Source organism: Typopeltis vanoorti, chromosome 5, assembly GCF_054136105.1.
Source record: "Typopeltis vanoorti isolate ZY-2024b chromosome 5, IOZ_Tvanoo_1.0, whole genome shotgun sequence".
Lineage (NCBI taxonomy): Eukaryota > Metazoa > Arthropoda > Arachnida > Uropygi > Thelyphonidae > Typopeltis > Typopeltis vanoorti.
The window spans coordinates 138,059,610-138,076,546 of NC_143553.1; the positions used below are offsets into that span (position 1 = coordinate 138,059,610).

The 16,937-nt window shown below is 36.0% G+C and overlaps 1 protein-coding gene across 2 annotated transcripts in view; it reads right to left on the reverse strand.

Annotated features, from left to right (window-relative positions):
- LOC150106864 (tRNA (guanine(10)-N(2))-methyltransferase TRMT11) overlaps window positions 1-16,937 on the reverse strand; it is a 203,618-nt gene that overhangs the window by 60,997 nt on the left and 125,684 nt on the right. For both annotated transcript variants that reach the window (XM_090392774.1, XM_090392773.1), the window contains exon 9: window positions 14,803-14,967. In XM_090392774.1, the coding sequence (XP_090248900.1) occupies window positions 14,803-14,967 (165 nt within the window). The remainder of the gene's footprint in view (window positions 1-14,802; window positions 14,968-16,937) is intronic.

The following is a 16,937-nucleotide window of genomic DNA, read 5'->3' on the forward strand; positions in this document are numbered from 1 at the left end:
TGGGGTTTGTTTTCAGATTTGTTCCAGTAGCTGACTTTTCGCTGTTCGCCCTGGTTCCCTGGCGAAAACAACGGGGGCCTTGTTTAACCGGGCGACACCCCAGCCGGCATGAAATTTTGTCATGTTATACCATCATTTTTTATTTTGGTTTAACCAATAAGAATACAAATTGGTCGGCTAAATCCCAAATTGCTAGCCCATCCTCGTTCATTCAGTATCAAAGTAGATACTCAACAGGGTTCACCACGAGAAGGTGAGGATTGGACATTAGGTCAGAAGCCCTGGTCAGTTCTCTGCATTCCTTTAAAGCCTATGTGGAGGTCTCCTCTCAGTTATACAGCTTTGACCCTTAAGCATGCACATATTTTTTGCTTTGTGTGCTAGTTGTAAAACATGTGCACGCGCACATGCGCAAAGCTTAGAGAGAACATTGCTCCACAGTATTGACCTCAATATTACAGAAATCACCAAACAGGATCATATATTTCTGCCCTGGACCAGCCTCACCTGGCATAAACATGTCATATCAATTGCTTTCTGAGCATCTAAAAATTAGACATTTTCTTGTGCTGGTTTTTGCTTCCCCGACTAGAAACTCTATGCAAATCCCAAATCTGCCCATTCTTAGCATACTGCTCATATGTTTGGAGAGGTGCACCTAAATCCTCCCTAAAATTCTTGATGCTATCTAGAGGAGAGCAATTTAGCTCATAGTGAAGCAGTGACCATGGAATGGTCACAACTTCATTGAACTGGCAACCATTATTCCACCATTTTTTCCTTGGGTCTGTTAATCTAGAGAAGCAGCTGTTCAGCATCCCTTTTCATGTCCTCTGGAACAACTTTTAGAAGTATTCCCAAACAACTACGCCTGCAACTCTTCAAGAAAAATGTAAAAAAAAAAACTTCTTCTTTCTCAATCCTCATATGCACCTCATATATATATATATAGGTTTAACCTATATATATATAGGTTAAATATTCAATACTAAAGTTAATAACACCCTTCGTCCAAAAAGAAACTGAACTTTTCGAAAATAGAAGCAACTAGTGGCGCCATCTGTTGTATCTTTCTGTTGTTGAAAGCAGAAACCTCCATTAGAGTTGTGTCAACTGTTCATGATATTTGTTTCATTAGAAGCTGAGCTATAGTGCCAAGAGTGACAGGGTATTTTGACGAACGGTTATAAAATGAGTTTCAAACAGAGCTGTGATTGACTTTTGTGTTAAATTTGGTAAAAGTTTTACCGATACACATCAAATGCTTCAAAATGCATACAGTGATGAATGCTTATCCCATACTCAAGTTTAAGAGTGGTTTAAGTGATTTCAAAGTGGTTGTGAGATGCTTGGGGACGACAAAAAGCCAGGCCATCCAAAAACTGGACCGAGCAAAGTTAACATCCAAAATGTGTGTGATTTCATCAAAGAAAACCTGAAATCATCCATGAGATTGATTGAAGATGAATTGGGGATTCCAAAATCAACTCTGCACAACATTTTGACCGAGAGTTTGGGCCTTTGTAAATTGAATTCGCTATTTGTTCCCCACAAGTTGACCAACAACCAAAAAATACATCGCATTGAACACTGCAAAGACCTCATTAAAACTACTCATAAGGACTCAAACTTTCTTGAAACGATTGTTACTGGTGAAAACGTGGTGTTTTGAGTATGACCCGAAACAAAGTCCAGAGTGCAGAGTGGAGACTTCCAGAAGAGGGGCATCCGAAAAAAAGTCGCTTGGAGAAGTCAAAAGTAAAGACAATGCTGATTTGTTTCTACGATTCCAAGGGCATTATCCACAAAGAATTCATTCCGCCTGGCCAAACGGTCGATGGTGAGTTTTATCTCAAAGTTTTGAAGCGATTGATAGCAAGAATTCATCGCATATGGCATGAATATCGTGATGCAGACAGCTGGTCACTTTTGCATGACAATACACCATCTCATTGTTCGAACATTGTGAGACAGTTTTTGAGCAAAAACCAAGTTTGTGTGTTGGATCACTCACCATATTCACCTGATTTAGCACCCTGTGACTTCTTTCTCTTCCCCCGACTTCATTTGCCGATGAAAGGAAAGCGATACGACACCACTGAAAATGTTCAAGCGGCAGTAACTACGACCCTCAACAGTATCCCAAAAACTGATATAAAAAACTCATTTAACGAATTAATTGATCGTGCCAAATGCTGTATCGAAGCTGAGGGAGAGTATATTGATTGAAATAAATGATTTGAATAATTATAATTGGCCTGTATTTTATTTTCTATCAAAAGTTTGGTTTCTTTTTGGACAGAGGGTGTATGTAATATCTAAAGAAGTTTTTAATGGCACTTTCCCTTGATTTGTTTTTGCAATAGCTAACTGGCTGTTTCATGTCAAGGATTTTAGGGATTTAAACTTGACTGGAGACAGGTTTGAAGAGGGGAAGTCTGGTTTTGAGTAATAAAGAAGAAACTTTGAGATTGAGTTTATTGGCATCATCACTCAAGAGGGTGGACAAGTTTTTCTTGATGTTATGAAAGAAATGTAAATATATATTTTTTTTAATGCAATGTGGCAAAATCATGTCTTTTGGTAAGAATAGGTGTTTCTGTGGGAGTAAGAGGACATCTAGATATGTTGACTATCCATAGTTTATAGCAGGATTGACAATAGCTTTGGTTAGACCAGAGAGAATCAAACTTAGTTAGAAATGCATCTATGTTTATTGCAGGGTCAGTGAAGAGAATGCTACACTTAGGAAGTCAGCCTTCAGGATATCTTCTCTTGTAGCTGGGAGATGTTGAGAGAGAAATCATTTGGTGACCTGTAGTTGATTACATATAAGAGAATCACTAGCAATGAGACAAATATAATGAGCAGCAGATTTTTTTTTTTTTTTAATCTAGTGAGAGGAGAAATCATATTCAAGTCAACTCATTGTTTTGAAAAGGAAGTTCTTGCATAGCTTATCTTGATGAATTTAAAAGCCTGCTAAGTTTACCAGGCTTTTTTGGCCACTTCTTCCATGTTTTTGCATACACATGCTTGCATAAACACAAGATTCTACTTTGCCACAAGGTTGTGCCTATGGAAACATGTAAGCAGTGTGTCCAGCTTTTTTTATGTCTCTAGTGTGTATAGTTAATATTTCAACTTTCCACAGTAGTGAAATAAACAAACCTGTCACAGCTGGTTTGTTTATGCATGACATGAAATTATGGTTCTTTCATGAAGCCTTGTTTTTCTCTTGCAATACATTATAACCCAATAATGTGAAAAGAACTTTTTAACATTGTTAATGCTTTTTACTTTTTAATCACTAGACAAGCATTAATTTCAAAATTAGGTATGGTTTCCTTCTTATATTTATTTTTTCCTATTATAGTTAACTTGTAAGACAGTAATTTAAACCACTTGTTTTCAATGCCAAAGAGCATTAAACATTCTTATCTCTCCTACCCAAAGTTTGGGAAAGGGAAAGGGATGTGGGAACATATGACACTAACTATTGGTCTCTTAATCCTGAACAAGTTTTATTATAAGAACTACCCCCACTACCACCTCTTTATTTGTAAAAATAATAACAAATATTCATAAAGTATTTAAAACCTGTGTTTAGGAAATAAATTGTTTTTACACTTTTAGCTATTGATTTAAAAAATATTTTTAATATTTCATAAATCAATTGTGAGACAGTTGTTATAATGCAAAGTCATACTGATGCCAGTATGACTTTGCATCATAACATTAACATTTTACATAATTTTTTTTGCGCTTGTTTTTCACTACTGATACCTGTATTTATTTCATCAACCACTAAATCCCTGATATATACCCTAAAGCAACACAGAGGATGCTATGATGGTACTGTATGATTAAGTTTACAATATTACTAGCTTTCTATCAATATTTTTCTTCCACATTAATCTGCCATTTGTCATAATTCTAATATTGTCACATCTTAAATTTTGATCTTCTAAGGTGCCTAGATCACCTGCATTCTAGAATTAAACCCCTGTTAATAATATAACTAATAATATTTAAGTTTCTTCCTAATATTGTTATTTTTAATATGATTCTGCCATTCATATATCTGTCCAGTCTCCTAATTTTTCTTGAGAGTGCATGCATGTACAGTGGTTTTGAAACAGGATCATTGACTGGTTTCAAAAGTATAAAAATGAGCATCACACTGAAAGGAAAAAACAGTATGAGAAGTTGGTAAAGAACCGCAGTGTAACAACTTTCAGATGTAAACTGCACCCATATATACTAATATTATTGGAAAAAGGTGAAAGAACTTGAAAACAAGAACTAAACCAAACTACAGAAACAGAATGGTAAAAATCTGAAGAAAACAATAAAAAGCACAAGAATGAATATTGCCTACAAAATAAGAACTCCATAATGGACAGAAGAAATAATGATTGAGACTACGAAAAGGAAAAAAAAAAAGTCCTGGATAGCAAATCAGTGATTGTGCTCTTCTAGAATACAGAAAAGAAAGAAACCAAAGCTAAATGTAAAAGTAGCAAAATAAATAAAATAATATAAGTAAATAAAATAAAAGGGCATAGGTAGATCAAAATATTTTGAAAGTCACTAAAAATAGAGGAAACAGACTACAAGGAATTTAAGATTATAAAGGGAATATAAAAATTGAAGATATGAACAAAAGTCTTGCAGTGCATGACCATGAGAGTGGAGTGAAAGATGTAAAAGTGTATGTACGAGACAAGTGATATGAAAGTAGCAAAAAAAGTCTGAGGTTTCAATGAGTGCTTCACAATAATACCACAAAGGTGCTTAGCAAATAGGAAGATAAGAAAAGAAATGAAACATGTAGAAGTAAAGCGAAGTATAAAAAAAAACATAAATGGACAAAAAGGATACAGTGATACATCATCATCAAATTCCTGACATATACCCTCAAGGGGTGTACAGGATATGATAGTAATACATGAAAAATTTACATCATTACTAACTTCCTATCTACAATTTTCCCCAAAATCGGTCTGTCACTTGTCAAGACTCCAATATTATCATTATGAGATGTTATATTTCTATCGTTTAAGGCACATTGTACCGTATCAATCCACCTATGTCTTCCTCTGGGTTGTTTTCCTGCCAACCTGGCAGAGAACACTTGTTTTGCTAATCTTTCCTCGCCCATTCTGTTTAAGTGACCATACCACCTGAGATTAGCTCTGCTAATCCATTCCTGGATGCTGACAAGTTCTTTCCTAATATCCTCATTTTTAATATGATATTGCCATTGATGCCATCTGTTCACACCTTTAATCTTTCTCAGGACTCTCATATCTGCAGTATCTAGTCTTTGGTCAAGTGTTTTACTTCTGACCCAGCTCTCAGATCAATAAGTTAAAAATGGTTTGATCACTGTCTTGTATACAGCTAATTTAGTGTTCTGACTAATTTCTCTCTTATTCCATATGAATTTATTCAACTGACTTCCTACCATACCAGTTTTGTTGATTCCTTTGTCTATTTCCATATTTAATTTACCATCTTCACTAAAAATTGTGCCTAAGTAGCTGAAATGTTTTACTTGTTCCACTGGTTCCCTGTTCACAACAGAGTTGACATTTTCAACAATTCTACCTATTTTCATTGTCTTTGTCTTTTTAATGCTCACCTTCATACCATATCTATTACAACTGTTATTCAATTTAGTCAGGGACTCTTGAAAACTTGTAGCGGATTTATTTAGAAGTGTAACATCGTCCGCATAAAGCAAACAGCTGACATTAACATCTCCAATTAGATAATGAATAACAGAGGGGATAATGTACATCCTTGTCTCACACCAGATTTAACATTAAACCATCTTCATGTACTTCCTTCAATTCTAACTGCTGACTTACAACTCAAATAAAGACTATGTAATGCTTGATATAATGTCCCATTGACACCATATAACTGTAGCATATTGAATAGCTTCTCTCTTGGCATCTTGTCATATACTTTTCCAGATCGACAAAACTTAAATACAGATCTTTGTTATATTTCCATGCTTTCTCAACTATTTGTCATAAAGTGAAGATCTGATCCTGACAGCCTCTATTTGGCCTGAATCCAGCTTGTTCTTCACCAAGCTTTTCTTCACACAATTCTTCTCAACCATTTCTCAAATATGCTTGCATAGATCTTGCTAGGAACACTCAGTAGGGAAATAACTCTGTAATTCTAACATTGTTTTATTTCTCTTTTTATATATGGGTACTATTAGAGCTCTACGCCAATCATTGGGAATTTGTCATTCTGAACTATGTAGTGCAGCCACTGTAAGACTTTTATACCACCATATTTCAGCATTTCTGGTCGAATATCATCTACTCCTGCTGCCTTTCCACATTTCAAGCCTTTGATGGCTTTTTCTACTTCAACTATCGATATGTATTCCTGACTGTATGTTTGTTGTGTGTTTTTTACCATTGTGCTATCACTGCTTGTTCCATTTAGCAATTTTTCGAAGTAATTACTCCATACTTAAAGGATATCTTTTTCTTACATTTTCATGTCACCTTTATCATCTCTAACTCCTTTTACAGCACTCTTTCCTCCATTCCTAAGCTTCTTCAACAACCTCCAGAATATCTTACCACCTTCTTGATATTTATTGGGGTGCTTAAGGGTCAAAGCTGTATAACTGAGAGGAGACCTCCACATAGCCTTTAAAGGAATGCGGAGAACCGACCAGGGCTTCTGACCTAATGTCCAATCCTCACCTTCTCGTGGTGCACCCTGTTGGGTATCTACTTTGATACTGAACGAACGAGGATGGGCTGGCAATTTGGGATTTAGCCGACCAAATTGTATTCTTATTGGTTAAACCAAAATAAAAAATGATGGTACAACATGACAAAATTTCATGCCGGCTGGGGCGTCGCCCGGTTAAACAAGGCCCCCGTTGTTTTCGCCAGGGAACCAGGGCGAACAGCGAAAAGTCAGCTACTGGAACAAATCTGAAAACAAACCCCAACTCAACATCACCAGAGTTAAAGATCGGTACTGTCAACGTAAGAAGCCTGAATGGCAAAGAAATGGAGCTAGCTGAGGAATTAGATAAGTACCAGATCGACATAATAGGGGTGACTGAAACAAAAAAGACCAAAACTGGTGAGATCTTTCTGAGCAATAAATACAAAATGTTATATTCAGGCAATAACAATCAAGGAAAAGAAGGAGTAGCCATAGTATTCAACACAAAATACGAGGCTAATCTTCTTGAATGGCAGTCAGTCTCAAGTAGAGTAATGTGGGCAAATATGAGAATGGGGAACTGGACAATGAGACTTATTTGTGCCTATGGTCCCACAGAAGGTTCTACTAAGGTAGAAGTGGAGGAATTTTTTGAGGCTTTAGAAAAAGCAACTGACACAATGAAAAAGGAAAAGTTGGTCCTTGTTGGGGATCTAAATAGTAGAGTAGGAAATGATTGTGAGACATACAAAAATATTTTGGGAAAATTTGGAGAAAAGAGCAAAGCTAATAATAATGGCAAATATCTGTTGGATTTCTGCTCAGGACATGGACTGGTTATTACTAACACCATGTTCCAACATAAAAATGTGCACAAATTCACATGGAGAGAAGAGGCTAGGAATAAGAAAAGTCTCATTGACTATGTTATTGTTGATAGTGATGTTTTCTCCCTGGTGCAGGACACCAGAGTGTACAGAGGATTTGAAATTGGAAGTGATCACTATTTAGTCTTGAGCAGGATAAAATTGAATTTCATATTGAAAAGAATAACATGTAAGAAAGTTTTAAAGCGAATAAAAGTTGAGCAGCTCTCAGATGTAAACTGTAGACTAAAATACAGAAATATTATTGAAAAGAAAATGAAAGAGTTTGAGAACAGGAATCAAACCTTGGAGATTCAGTGGCAAACTCTGAAGGAAACATTGATTGATTCTGCCAGAGAGGCATGTGGTGAGGTTGTGTGCAAAGATAAAAAAATCAGAACTCCCTGGTGGACACAGGAAGTTAAAGAGGCAGTGAAGGAAAAGAAGAAAGCATATCAAAAGTTCCTGGCAAATAAGTCAGCTTTTACTCTTACAGAATACAGAGACAAATGTAAGAAAGCTAAACAGTGTGTAAAACTAGCTAAACAAAAGTCATGGGAGGACTTTGGCAAGAATATAGAAAATAAATATCAAGAAGGTGGCAAAATATTCTGGAGGTTGTTGAAGAAGCTTAGGAATGGAGGAAAGAGTGCTGTAAAAGGAATTAGAGATGATAAAGGTGAAATGAAAACAGGAGAAAAAGATATCCTTGAAGTATGGAGTAATTACTTTGAAAAACTGCTAAATGAAACAAGCAGTGATGACAGCACAGTGATAAAAAACACTGACCAGGCATGCAGTCAGGAATACATATCCATACTTGAAGTAGAAAAAGCCATCAAAGGCTTGAAATGTGGAAAGGCAGCAGGAGTAGATGATATTCGACCAGAAATGCTGAAGTATGGTGGTATAAGAGTCTTACAGTGGCTGCACTGCATAGTTCAGAAAGCCTGGACAGAGGGACGAATTCCCGATGATTGGAGTAGAGCTCTCATAGTACCCATATATAAAAATGGAAATAAAACTGAATGTGAGAATTACAGAGGTATTTCCCTACTGAGTGTTCCTGGCAAGATCTATGCAAGTATACTTGAAAAACGGTTGAGAAGAATTGTGGAAGAAAAGCTTGGTGAAGAACAAGCTGGATTCAGGCGAAATAGAGGCTGTCAGGATCAGATCTTCACTTTACGACAAATAGTCGAGAAAGCATGGGAATATAACAAAGATCTGTATTTAAGTTTTGTCGATTTGGAAAAGGCATATGACAAGGTGCCAAGAGAGAAGCTATTCAATACGCTGCAGTTATATGGTGTCAATGGGGCATTATATCAAGCAATACTTATTCTTTATTTGAGTTGTGAGTCAGCAGTTAGAATTGAAGGAAGTACAGGAAGATGGTTTAATGTTAAATCTGGTGTGAGACAAGGATGTACATTATCCCCTCTGTTATTCATTATCTATATGGATCACATTATGAAGGAATGTGGTATTAAACCTGATATCAAAATTGGAGATGCTAATGTCAGCTGTTTGCTTTATGCGGATGATGTTATACTTCTAAATAAATCCGCTACAAGTCTGCAAGATTCTCTGACTAAATTGAATAGCTGTTGTAATAGATATGGTATGAAGGTCAGCAATAAAAAGACAAAGACAATGAAAATAGGCAGAATCATTGAAAATGTCAACTGTGTTGTGAATGGAGAACCTGTGGAACAAGTAAAACATTTCAGCTACTTAGGCACAATTTTTACTGAAGATGGTAAACTAAATATAGAAATAGACAACAGAATCAGCAAAGCTGGTATCGTGGGAAGTCAATTGAATAAATTCATATGGAATAAGAAAGAAATTAGTCGGAACACTAAATTAGCTGTATACAAGACTGTGTTCAAACCAATTTTAACTTATGGATCTGAGAGCTGGGTCAGAAGTAAAACACTTGACCAAAGACTAGAGACCGCAGATATGAGAGTCCTGAGAAAGATTAGAGGCGTGAACAGATGGCATCAATGGCAATATCATATTAAAAATGAGGATATTAGGAAAGAACTTGACATTGTCAGCATCCAGGAATGCGTTAGCAGAGCTAATCTCAGATGGTATGGTCACTTAAATAGAATGGGAGAGGAAAGATTAGCAAAACAAGTGTTCTCTGCCAGGTTGGCAGGAAAACGACCCAGAGGAAGACCAAGATATAGGTGGATTGATACGGTACAAAGTGCCTTAGACGATAGAAATATAAGATCTGATAATGTTGGGGTCTTGACAAGTAACAGACTGATTTGGAGGAAAATTGTAGATAGGAAGTTAGTAATGATGTAATTTTTTTCATGTAGTACTGTCATATCCTGTACACCCCTTGAGGGTACATGGCAGGAATTTGATGATGATGATGATGATGATGATGATATTTATTTTCTATGTTCTTGCCAAAGTCCTCCCATGACTTTTGTTTAGCTAGTTTTACACACTGTTTAGCTTTCTTACATTTGTCTCTGTATTCTCTAAGAGCACAAGCTGAATTATTTGCCAGGAACTTTTGATAGGCTTTCTTCTTTTCCTTCACTGCCTCTTTAACTTCCTGTGTCCACCATGGAGTTCTGATTTTTCTATCCTTGCAAGCAACCTCACCACATGCCTCTCTGGTTGAACCAATCAGGGTTTTCTTCAAGGCTTGCCATTGAATCTCCAAGGTTTGATTCCTGTTCTCAAACTCTTTCATTTTTTCTTCAATAATCTTTGTGTATTTTAGTCTACAGTTCACATCTGAGAGCTGCTCAACTTTTATTCGCTTTAAAACTTTCTTACATGTTATTCTTTTCAATATGAAATTCAATTTTATCCTGCTCAAGACTAAATAGTGATCGCTTCCAATTTCAAATCCTGTGTACACTCTGGTGTCCTGCACCAGGGAGAAAACATCACTCTCAACAATAACATAGTGAATGAGACTTTTCTTATTCCTTGCCTCTTCTCTCCATGTGAATTTGTGCACATTTTTATGTTGGAACATGGAGTTAGTAATAACCAGTCCATGACCTGAGCAGAAATCCAACAGGTATTTGCCATTATTATTGGCTTTGCTCTTTTCTCCAAATTTTCCCAAAATATTTTTGTATGTCTGACAATCATTTCCTACTCTGCTATTTTGATCACCAACAAGGACCAACTTTTCCTTTTTCAGTGTGTCAGTTGCTTTTTCTAAAGCCTCAAAAAATTCCGCAACTTCTACCTTAGTAGAACCTTCTGTGGGACCATAGGTACAAATAAGTCTCATTGTCCAATTCCCCATTCTGATATTTGCCCACATCACTCTACTTGAGACTGCCTGCCATTCAAGAAGATTAGCCTCGTATTTTGTGTTGAATACTATGGCTACTACTTCTTTTCCTTGATTTTCATTTCCTGAATATAACATTTTGTATTTAATGTTCAGAAAGAGCTCACCAGTTTTTGTCTCTTTTGTTTCAGTCACCCCTATTATGTCGATATATGGTGATTACAATTCCAGGGAGACATGCCAAATGAATAAGCAACGAAAGCATGTTTTCTTGGGGTAAAGTTTCGCAGTGTGACTGCCACTATATTTATGGATGATATGACTGTATTGATTGGAATGAATAATTTGAAAGAGAGGAGATGACATATGAGAAAAGATATGCAAGTGTTGGTGAGTGAGGGGGAAAAAAGAGCAAGAGGATGGCAGGAGACTTGGAATTCTCTGTCTGCTGTCATGATATAACAGGAATCAGATGTGGAGTTGTGATTGCTAATGCTTTAGTGAGAAGACTCTCTACAAGAAATGACATATGGCATGATTTTGATTGTTCAAATCATTTGTTCTTCCAAGATGGATTACACTTGAATGGACTCAATTCTGTATCTGCTGTCATAATATAATAGGAGTCAGATGTAGAGTTGTGATTGCTAATGCTTTAGTGAGAAGAGTGTCTAGGAGAAATGACACATGGAATGATTTTGATTGTCAAAAGCATTTGTACTTTCAAGATGGATTACGCTTGAATGGATTTGGTGTTACAGTGCTGAGAGAAATTATTTGGTGAAACAATCGATGTGAATAGTCAAGGAAACTAGTTGTGTCTGGGTGTTTGTAAGAAAGAGTAGATATAGACAAATTAAGAGGTTGAAATTACAAGTGATGACAGAGGATAACTCCAGGCTAGTTTTGTTTTTGTAATGTTGGGCTAGTTTTCTGAAAAAAGAAAAGTGAAAAAAACTTTTCTTGATACAAGATTTCTTGAGGAATTAAATTCAGCTTTCTATACAAACTGGTGATGTTTTAAGAGTTACCCAAACACTCATCAGCCGGTGGTCTGCTACTGTTTATGTACACTGATGCCAGTAGCATCAAGAACAAAGGCAAGGAGTTCTTAGCAATGGTAGATATAACGGGATCAAAAATTATTGCCATGCGAGATGCGACTGATGGAAGACGATAACGAGAACCGAATGTGATTGGAGGAAAGACACGAATAGGTGGTGGGAGTACTGCTCATAATTGCAAAAGAATTACATCCACCCAGAGTAGAAATCTCCACTGGTGGTGGTATGACTAACGAGTTCAAGGCTGTTTGGTACCAGAGAGGTTAACAAGACAATAAAAACAGTTGGGTGCTACTACAGACCTGGAACATCCAAAGATGACTGTGAACTGCTAGATAGATAAAAACTTTATGGATACATTAATTATGGGAACAGATACTGGAGGAAAAAAAAAAGCATGAAAGATGAGAGAAGAATAAAATTTGATATTTCATAAATACCTTAAGTGCATGAGGGAAGAAACTGGTATTAGAAAACACTGAATCTAGCAAGCATATTAAAGACTCTGTCTATAAATAGATTGTTATGCCTCCAAATGGTAAGAACGATCATGCAGTTTGATTTTGGAGGATAATGTATATGACAGCTTTACCTAAGAAAGGATATACGTGAAACCATTGGGCAAGTATTTATAATAATTGAAAAGTTTGAAGCAGTGCCATGGCATGAGCAACTATACTCTAGAGGAATCAACTTCGCATGGAAAGTAGTCAAAGAGTATCTGAATGAAGCTATATCTGACTGCATTCCCAGAGTTAGAACAAATTGCACAAGATCTAAATGGATGAAGCACTCTCTTTTAAAGCAATATCTGTATAAAAGAGAATGCTGTGGATATCATATCATGAAGAAAGTGATAATGAGACTCAGGAAAAGGATAGAGAACAAGACAAGAGAGTGATGGCCATAGTGAGGAAAGTGAAATCAGATTACGAAAAGAAGTTAGCCAAACAGGTCAAAGGAAATCAGAATTTTATCATTTACTTGCTACATATAAAGTAAAAGAAGGAATAACCTTAATGAATGTAGATGATAGAAGAGTGTCAGATGTGCAAGATATACTTAAGTTATTAAGTTCACTTTAGTAAGGTATATATTCTGGGTAGATCCATTAGATCTCTAGATACTGAGGAGGAACCAGACAAAAGAACAGAAGTAGATAAGCTACAGGTATTAAAGTTATTGCAAGAGCTTGATTCAAATATAGCAGCATACTGGAATGAGTACTGAAACAAGAGAATTAGCAATGTCCCAATCTAGTTGTTTAACTTAAGCATCAGAATATCTAAGATTATCAGTGGAAGGAGAGCAAGATGATTCCATTATACAAGAGTGCAGCTAGGACCGACTCAATGGATTATAGACTAATCAGTATCTCTGTTGAGTTCATTAATGTATTGAAGAGACTGGTTAGGAGTCATATCCAAAAGGAGGTAGACAGCAATAAGATCCTCTACAGAGGAAAGCATGATTATGTTGAAATTAATCTTGCTTTAACAACAATCTACTCATGCAGAGTCACAGTAAATCCATTTTATAAAGAAAATAGGAATGGACACACACCAGAATACTTCTGGATTTTTTCCAAGGCATTTGTAGGATTCTGCATGAGAGGCTGTTATACAAATTCCAAAGGATGGGTATGCAAAATGAACTTCTGGCATGGATGGCATAGTGGTGATCAACAGGTAATTGAATAGTAAGTAACTGTTGGACTACCAACAGTATCTGGCACATCCCTTGCAGATTCCTCTTGGGAAAGAGGAAAAATTCACAGGGGAGGGATGGTGAATAGGGGGAATGGGAAGTGCTGACTATCGTGTTTTTGGAAGCCAGGAACATCGAATAAAATAATGAAGCCTGGTGGAGAATCAGTTGTTTTTCGCTTGTCTGGATGCTTGCACTGAATGCTTTCCCTTAGCTGCTTCAAAATCTCACAGTAAAACTTGTTGACTGGGGGAAAGGAATTCCTTTGACAATGCCTTGGATGTAAAAAAAACACTTGACATGTTTTTTTCAGTCATGGTGAACTGAGTCACTTTCAAATACTTCCTTAAGCATTCAGTGGGTTTCTTCAGCATTTTTTTTTTTAAGTGGAAGCAAAATTTGATGCAGATTCTTTGCTCCTTAAAATCTGCCATTTCAGCTGGAGGAAAAAATAAATAAAAAAATTTGTTGAACCACTAAACCATGACACTACAAAAAAACACATAACCCAAGAATGCAGTCTCTCTCTCTATTTGCTGACTGTTGACATACTTATTTATTTGTATGGAGTTTCCTCCCTTTTTCTCCCCCATCCCTATTGGGGTGAGTTGAGCCCCCTCATGGGGGTTAAGTATTCATGGCTGTAGATCTGTGTGTTCACGGAGCCGGTTTGCCTGCTTGTGGGATGAAAAATGCCAGATAAACTGGCGGAAAAACCCTACTGCCTGCACCAAGACCGGCTAACTTGGCTATGGCTGAGGATGATCCTCAAATTCCTCACGTCTTCGACGGGAATTGAACTTGGGATACTCCTTCCCGTCATATGGTTGCGAAGCGCACAGTCACTAGGCTAACCGCGCGGACTGTTGACATACCGATTCACAGAGTACTGCTCGCCCCTTATAGCAGCGGAAGGCTATATTACAACCGGTTTTGCATGTGCTATTCAAATCCTGCAAACTTTTGGTAGCACCTCATACACCAGAGTAGGATGTTTCTAGGATAAGTATTGGATGAGAAAGATGAAAATTAACATATAGAATTTAAAAAAATTATGTTTTCATTCTAAAGAATGTAACAAAAATATAATATCAAATTCTGTAGTAGAGAGTTTATCTGAACCTTATAAATTAGAAAAAAAAAAAAAAGTGCAAAATTATATACTCACGATCAGTAACAATAGCATCAAAGAGAGACAATGGACGCCACAGTGGACGCGAAGAGTCAGCTACCAATGCATCCAAATAGTGGGTTTCGAGTCCATATTGCTGTAGATTAGCCCAAATACCTTCATCAGGTTCCCTTTCTTTTTGTTTATATCTTGTGGGTTTAGCTAAAAAAAAAAAAAAAAAAAAAAAAAAAAAAAAAAAAATAGTTGGCAAACTGAGAACTTATAACATGAGAACAGTTTTATTAAAACTTACCGTGAGTAATACAACTTTAATATCACCTAACAATTAATGGTATCGTAATAATATTTTATTAGTGGAAAAGAAAAAAAAAACTTGATATTTTTAACAGTTCAAAATACTGTCATTTAGCTAAAATCTATATACTAATATGAAGCAACATTCTGTAATGTTATTTTCACTAACCTTACAACAAAAGTTCATAAATCAAAAATGTTATGATTTTAAAGCTCTAATTAGGTAATTACATGCTGTACTGTGCTTTGGCTCAAGATTTCTTTGCCTCACTTTGTTGCCCCCTTCATTTGCTCTTTTACAGCTCTTCTAATTCAGATGACTATACTGTCATTTTTGATTATATGAACAGATATAATCTTCCTTGGAGAATTCAACATCCATAATTCAAACTAGCTTCCATTCTCTAACTTCACAAACCAAGCTGAAAGATTTTTTTAATAGCATAACACAAGAAAAAGAGCGAATATATATATTTTATTTAAAAGCCATATATTTCAATCTGAAAATTCCAGATCATCAGTGGCATCAGGCAGTTGAATATAGAGCAGAATACAAACAATGGATTTTTGAAACAGTAAGAGCTTTGTGATGTTAAATATAGAACAATGCAAAGGAATAACTGAGAAAACACTGTATTATTAATTAAAAAAAAAAACTTAATCATGTGTGATTAGAATAAGACTCTCCCTCTCACTATCAAAGATAGCGAGAGGGAATCATTCCAATTTAGGTTTGAATGATGGAAGACGGCTTTGGTGCTTTCTTAAGACATTCAAACTTATAGTGGCAACGATGGAGTAAGCACGTTTCAGACCATAGGATATGTGGTCAGTATCCATTCCATGATTTGTAAGACCAGCTATACGCAAGGATTTCTTTTCTTAAAAAAAAAAAAAAGCCACAATATCATGATTATTCCTATCTTTGCAAAATGGAAGGAAACTTCAAATCTCACATAATATCCATCTAAATGCTGCTGCATTTAGATGGATATTATGTGACAAGCAGTATGCTTTTGTATACTGCTTGTCCATAATCAACTTTGAGTTGCAAATCGCATTCTTGCTGTTATTATATATAATATTACTGATATTTATGATAATATTAGCTCAACTGCAGATTCTCAACCATATGTGACAAGCAGTATGCTTTTGTATACTGCTTGTCCATAATCAACTTTGAGTTGCAAATTGCATTCTTGCTCTTATTATATATAATATTATTGATATTTATGATAATATTAGCTCAACTGCAGATTCTCAACCATCACATGTAATTTTAAAAATTGCAAAGCCTCTCTTTGCTGGTCATTTAACAAACACAACTGACATTTTGATTGCAAATTCAATGTTCTTATTGCTAAGCAATTCACCTCCCACTTAAATCCTACAATTCCACCCTTACTTAAATTTTGTGAGGATGCCAATAAACTTTGTCTAGAGATCTTAAATGTGCTGCTGAAAGCCAAGCTTCCTCATTCAAACATTAAAGCTCTACAATCTTTAAGATGCAACAGTCATCTCATTATTACACAAGCAAACAAGGGGATAAGCCACGGTAATTATGAACTCTGCAGGATACAAAAGGAAAATATCTCTTTTACTATGAGACAGATCTACTTGCCAGGAACCTGATCACAATCCCACCAATAAACAACTCTGAAAATTAAACTCACTTTTAGATGAAGTCCATCAACAAACTTAAAACTTATTTTGCTAGGACCCACACTTCTATGCTTGCCAAAGATCTATAAGGAATGTATTCCTCTTCATTCTATTGTGGAATGTACAGATTAGCTACAAGGATCATATTGGTAATTTCCATTCTTTCATAAAAAATTCTTCTGATTTTCTGGATAAAGTAAAAAATCGTTCCT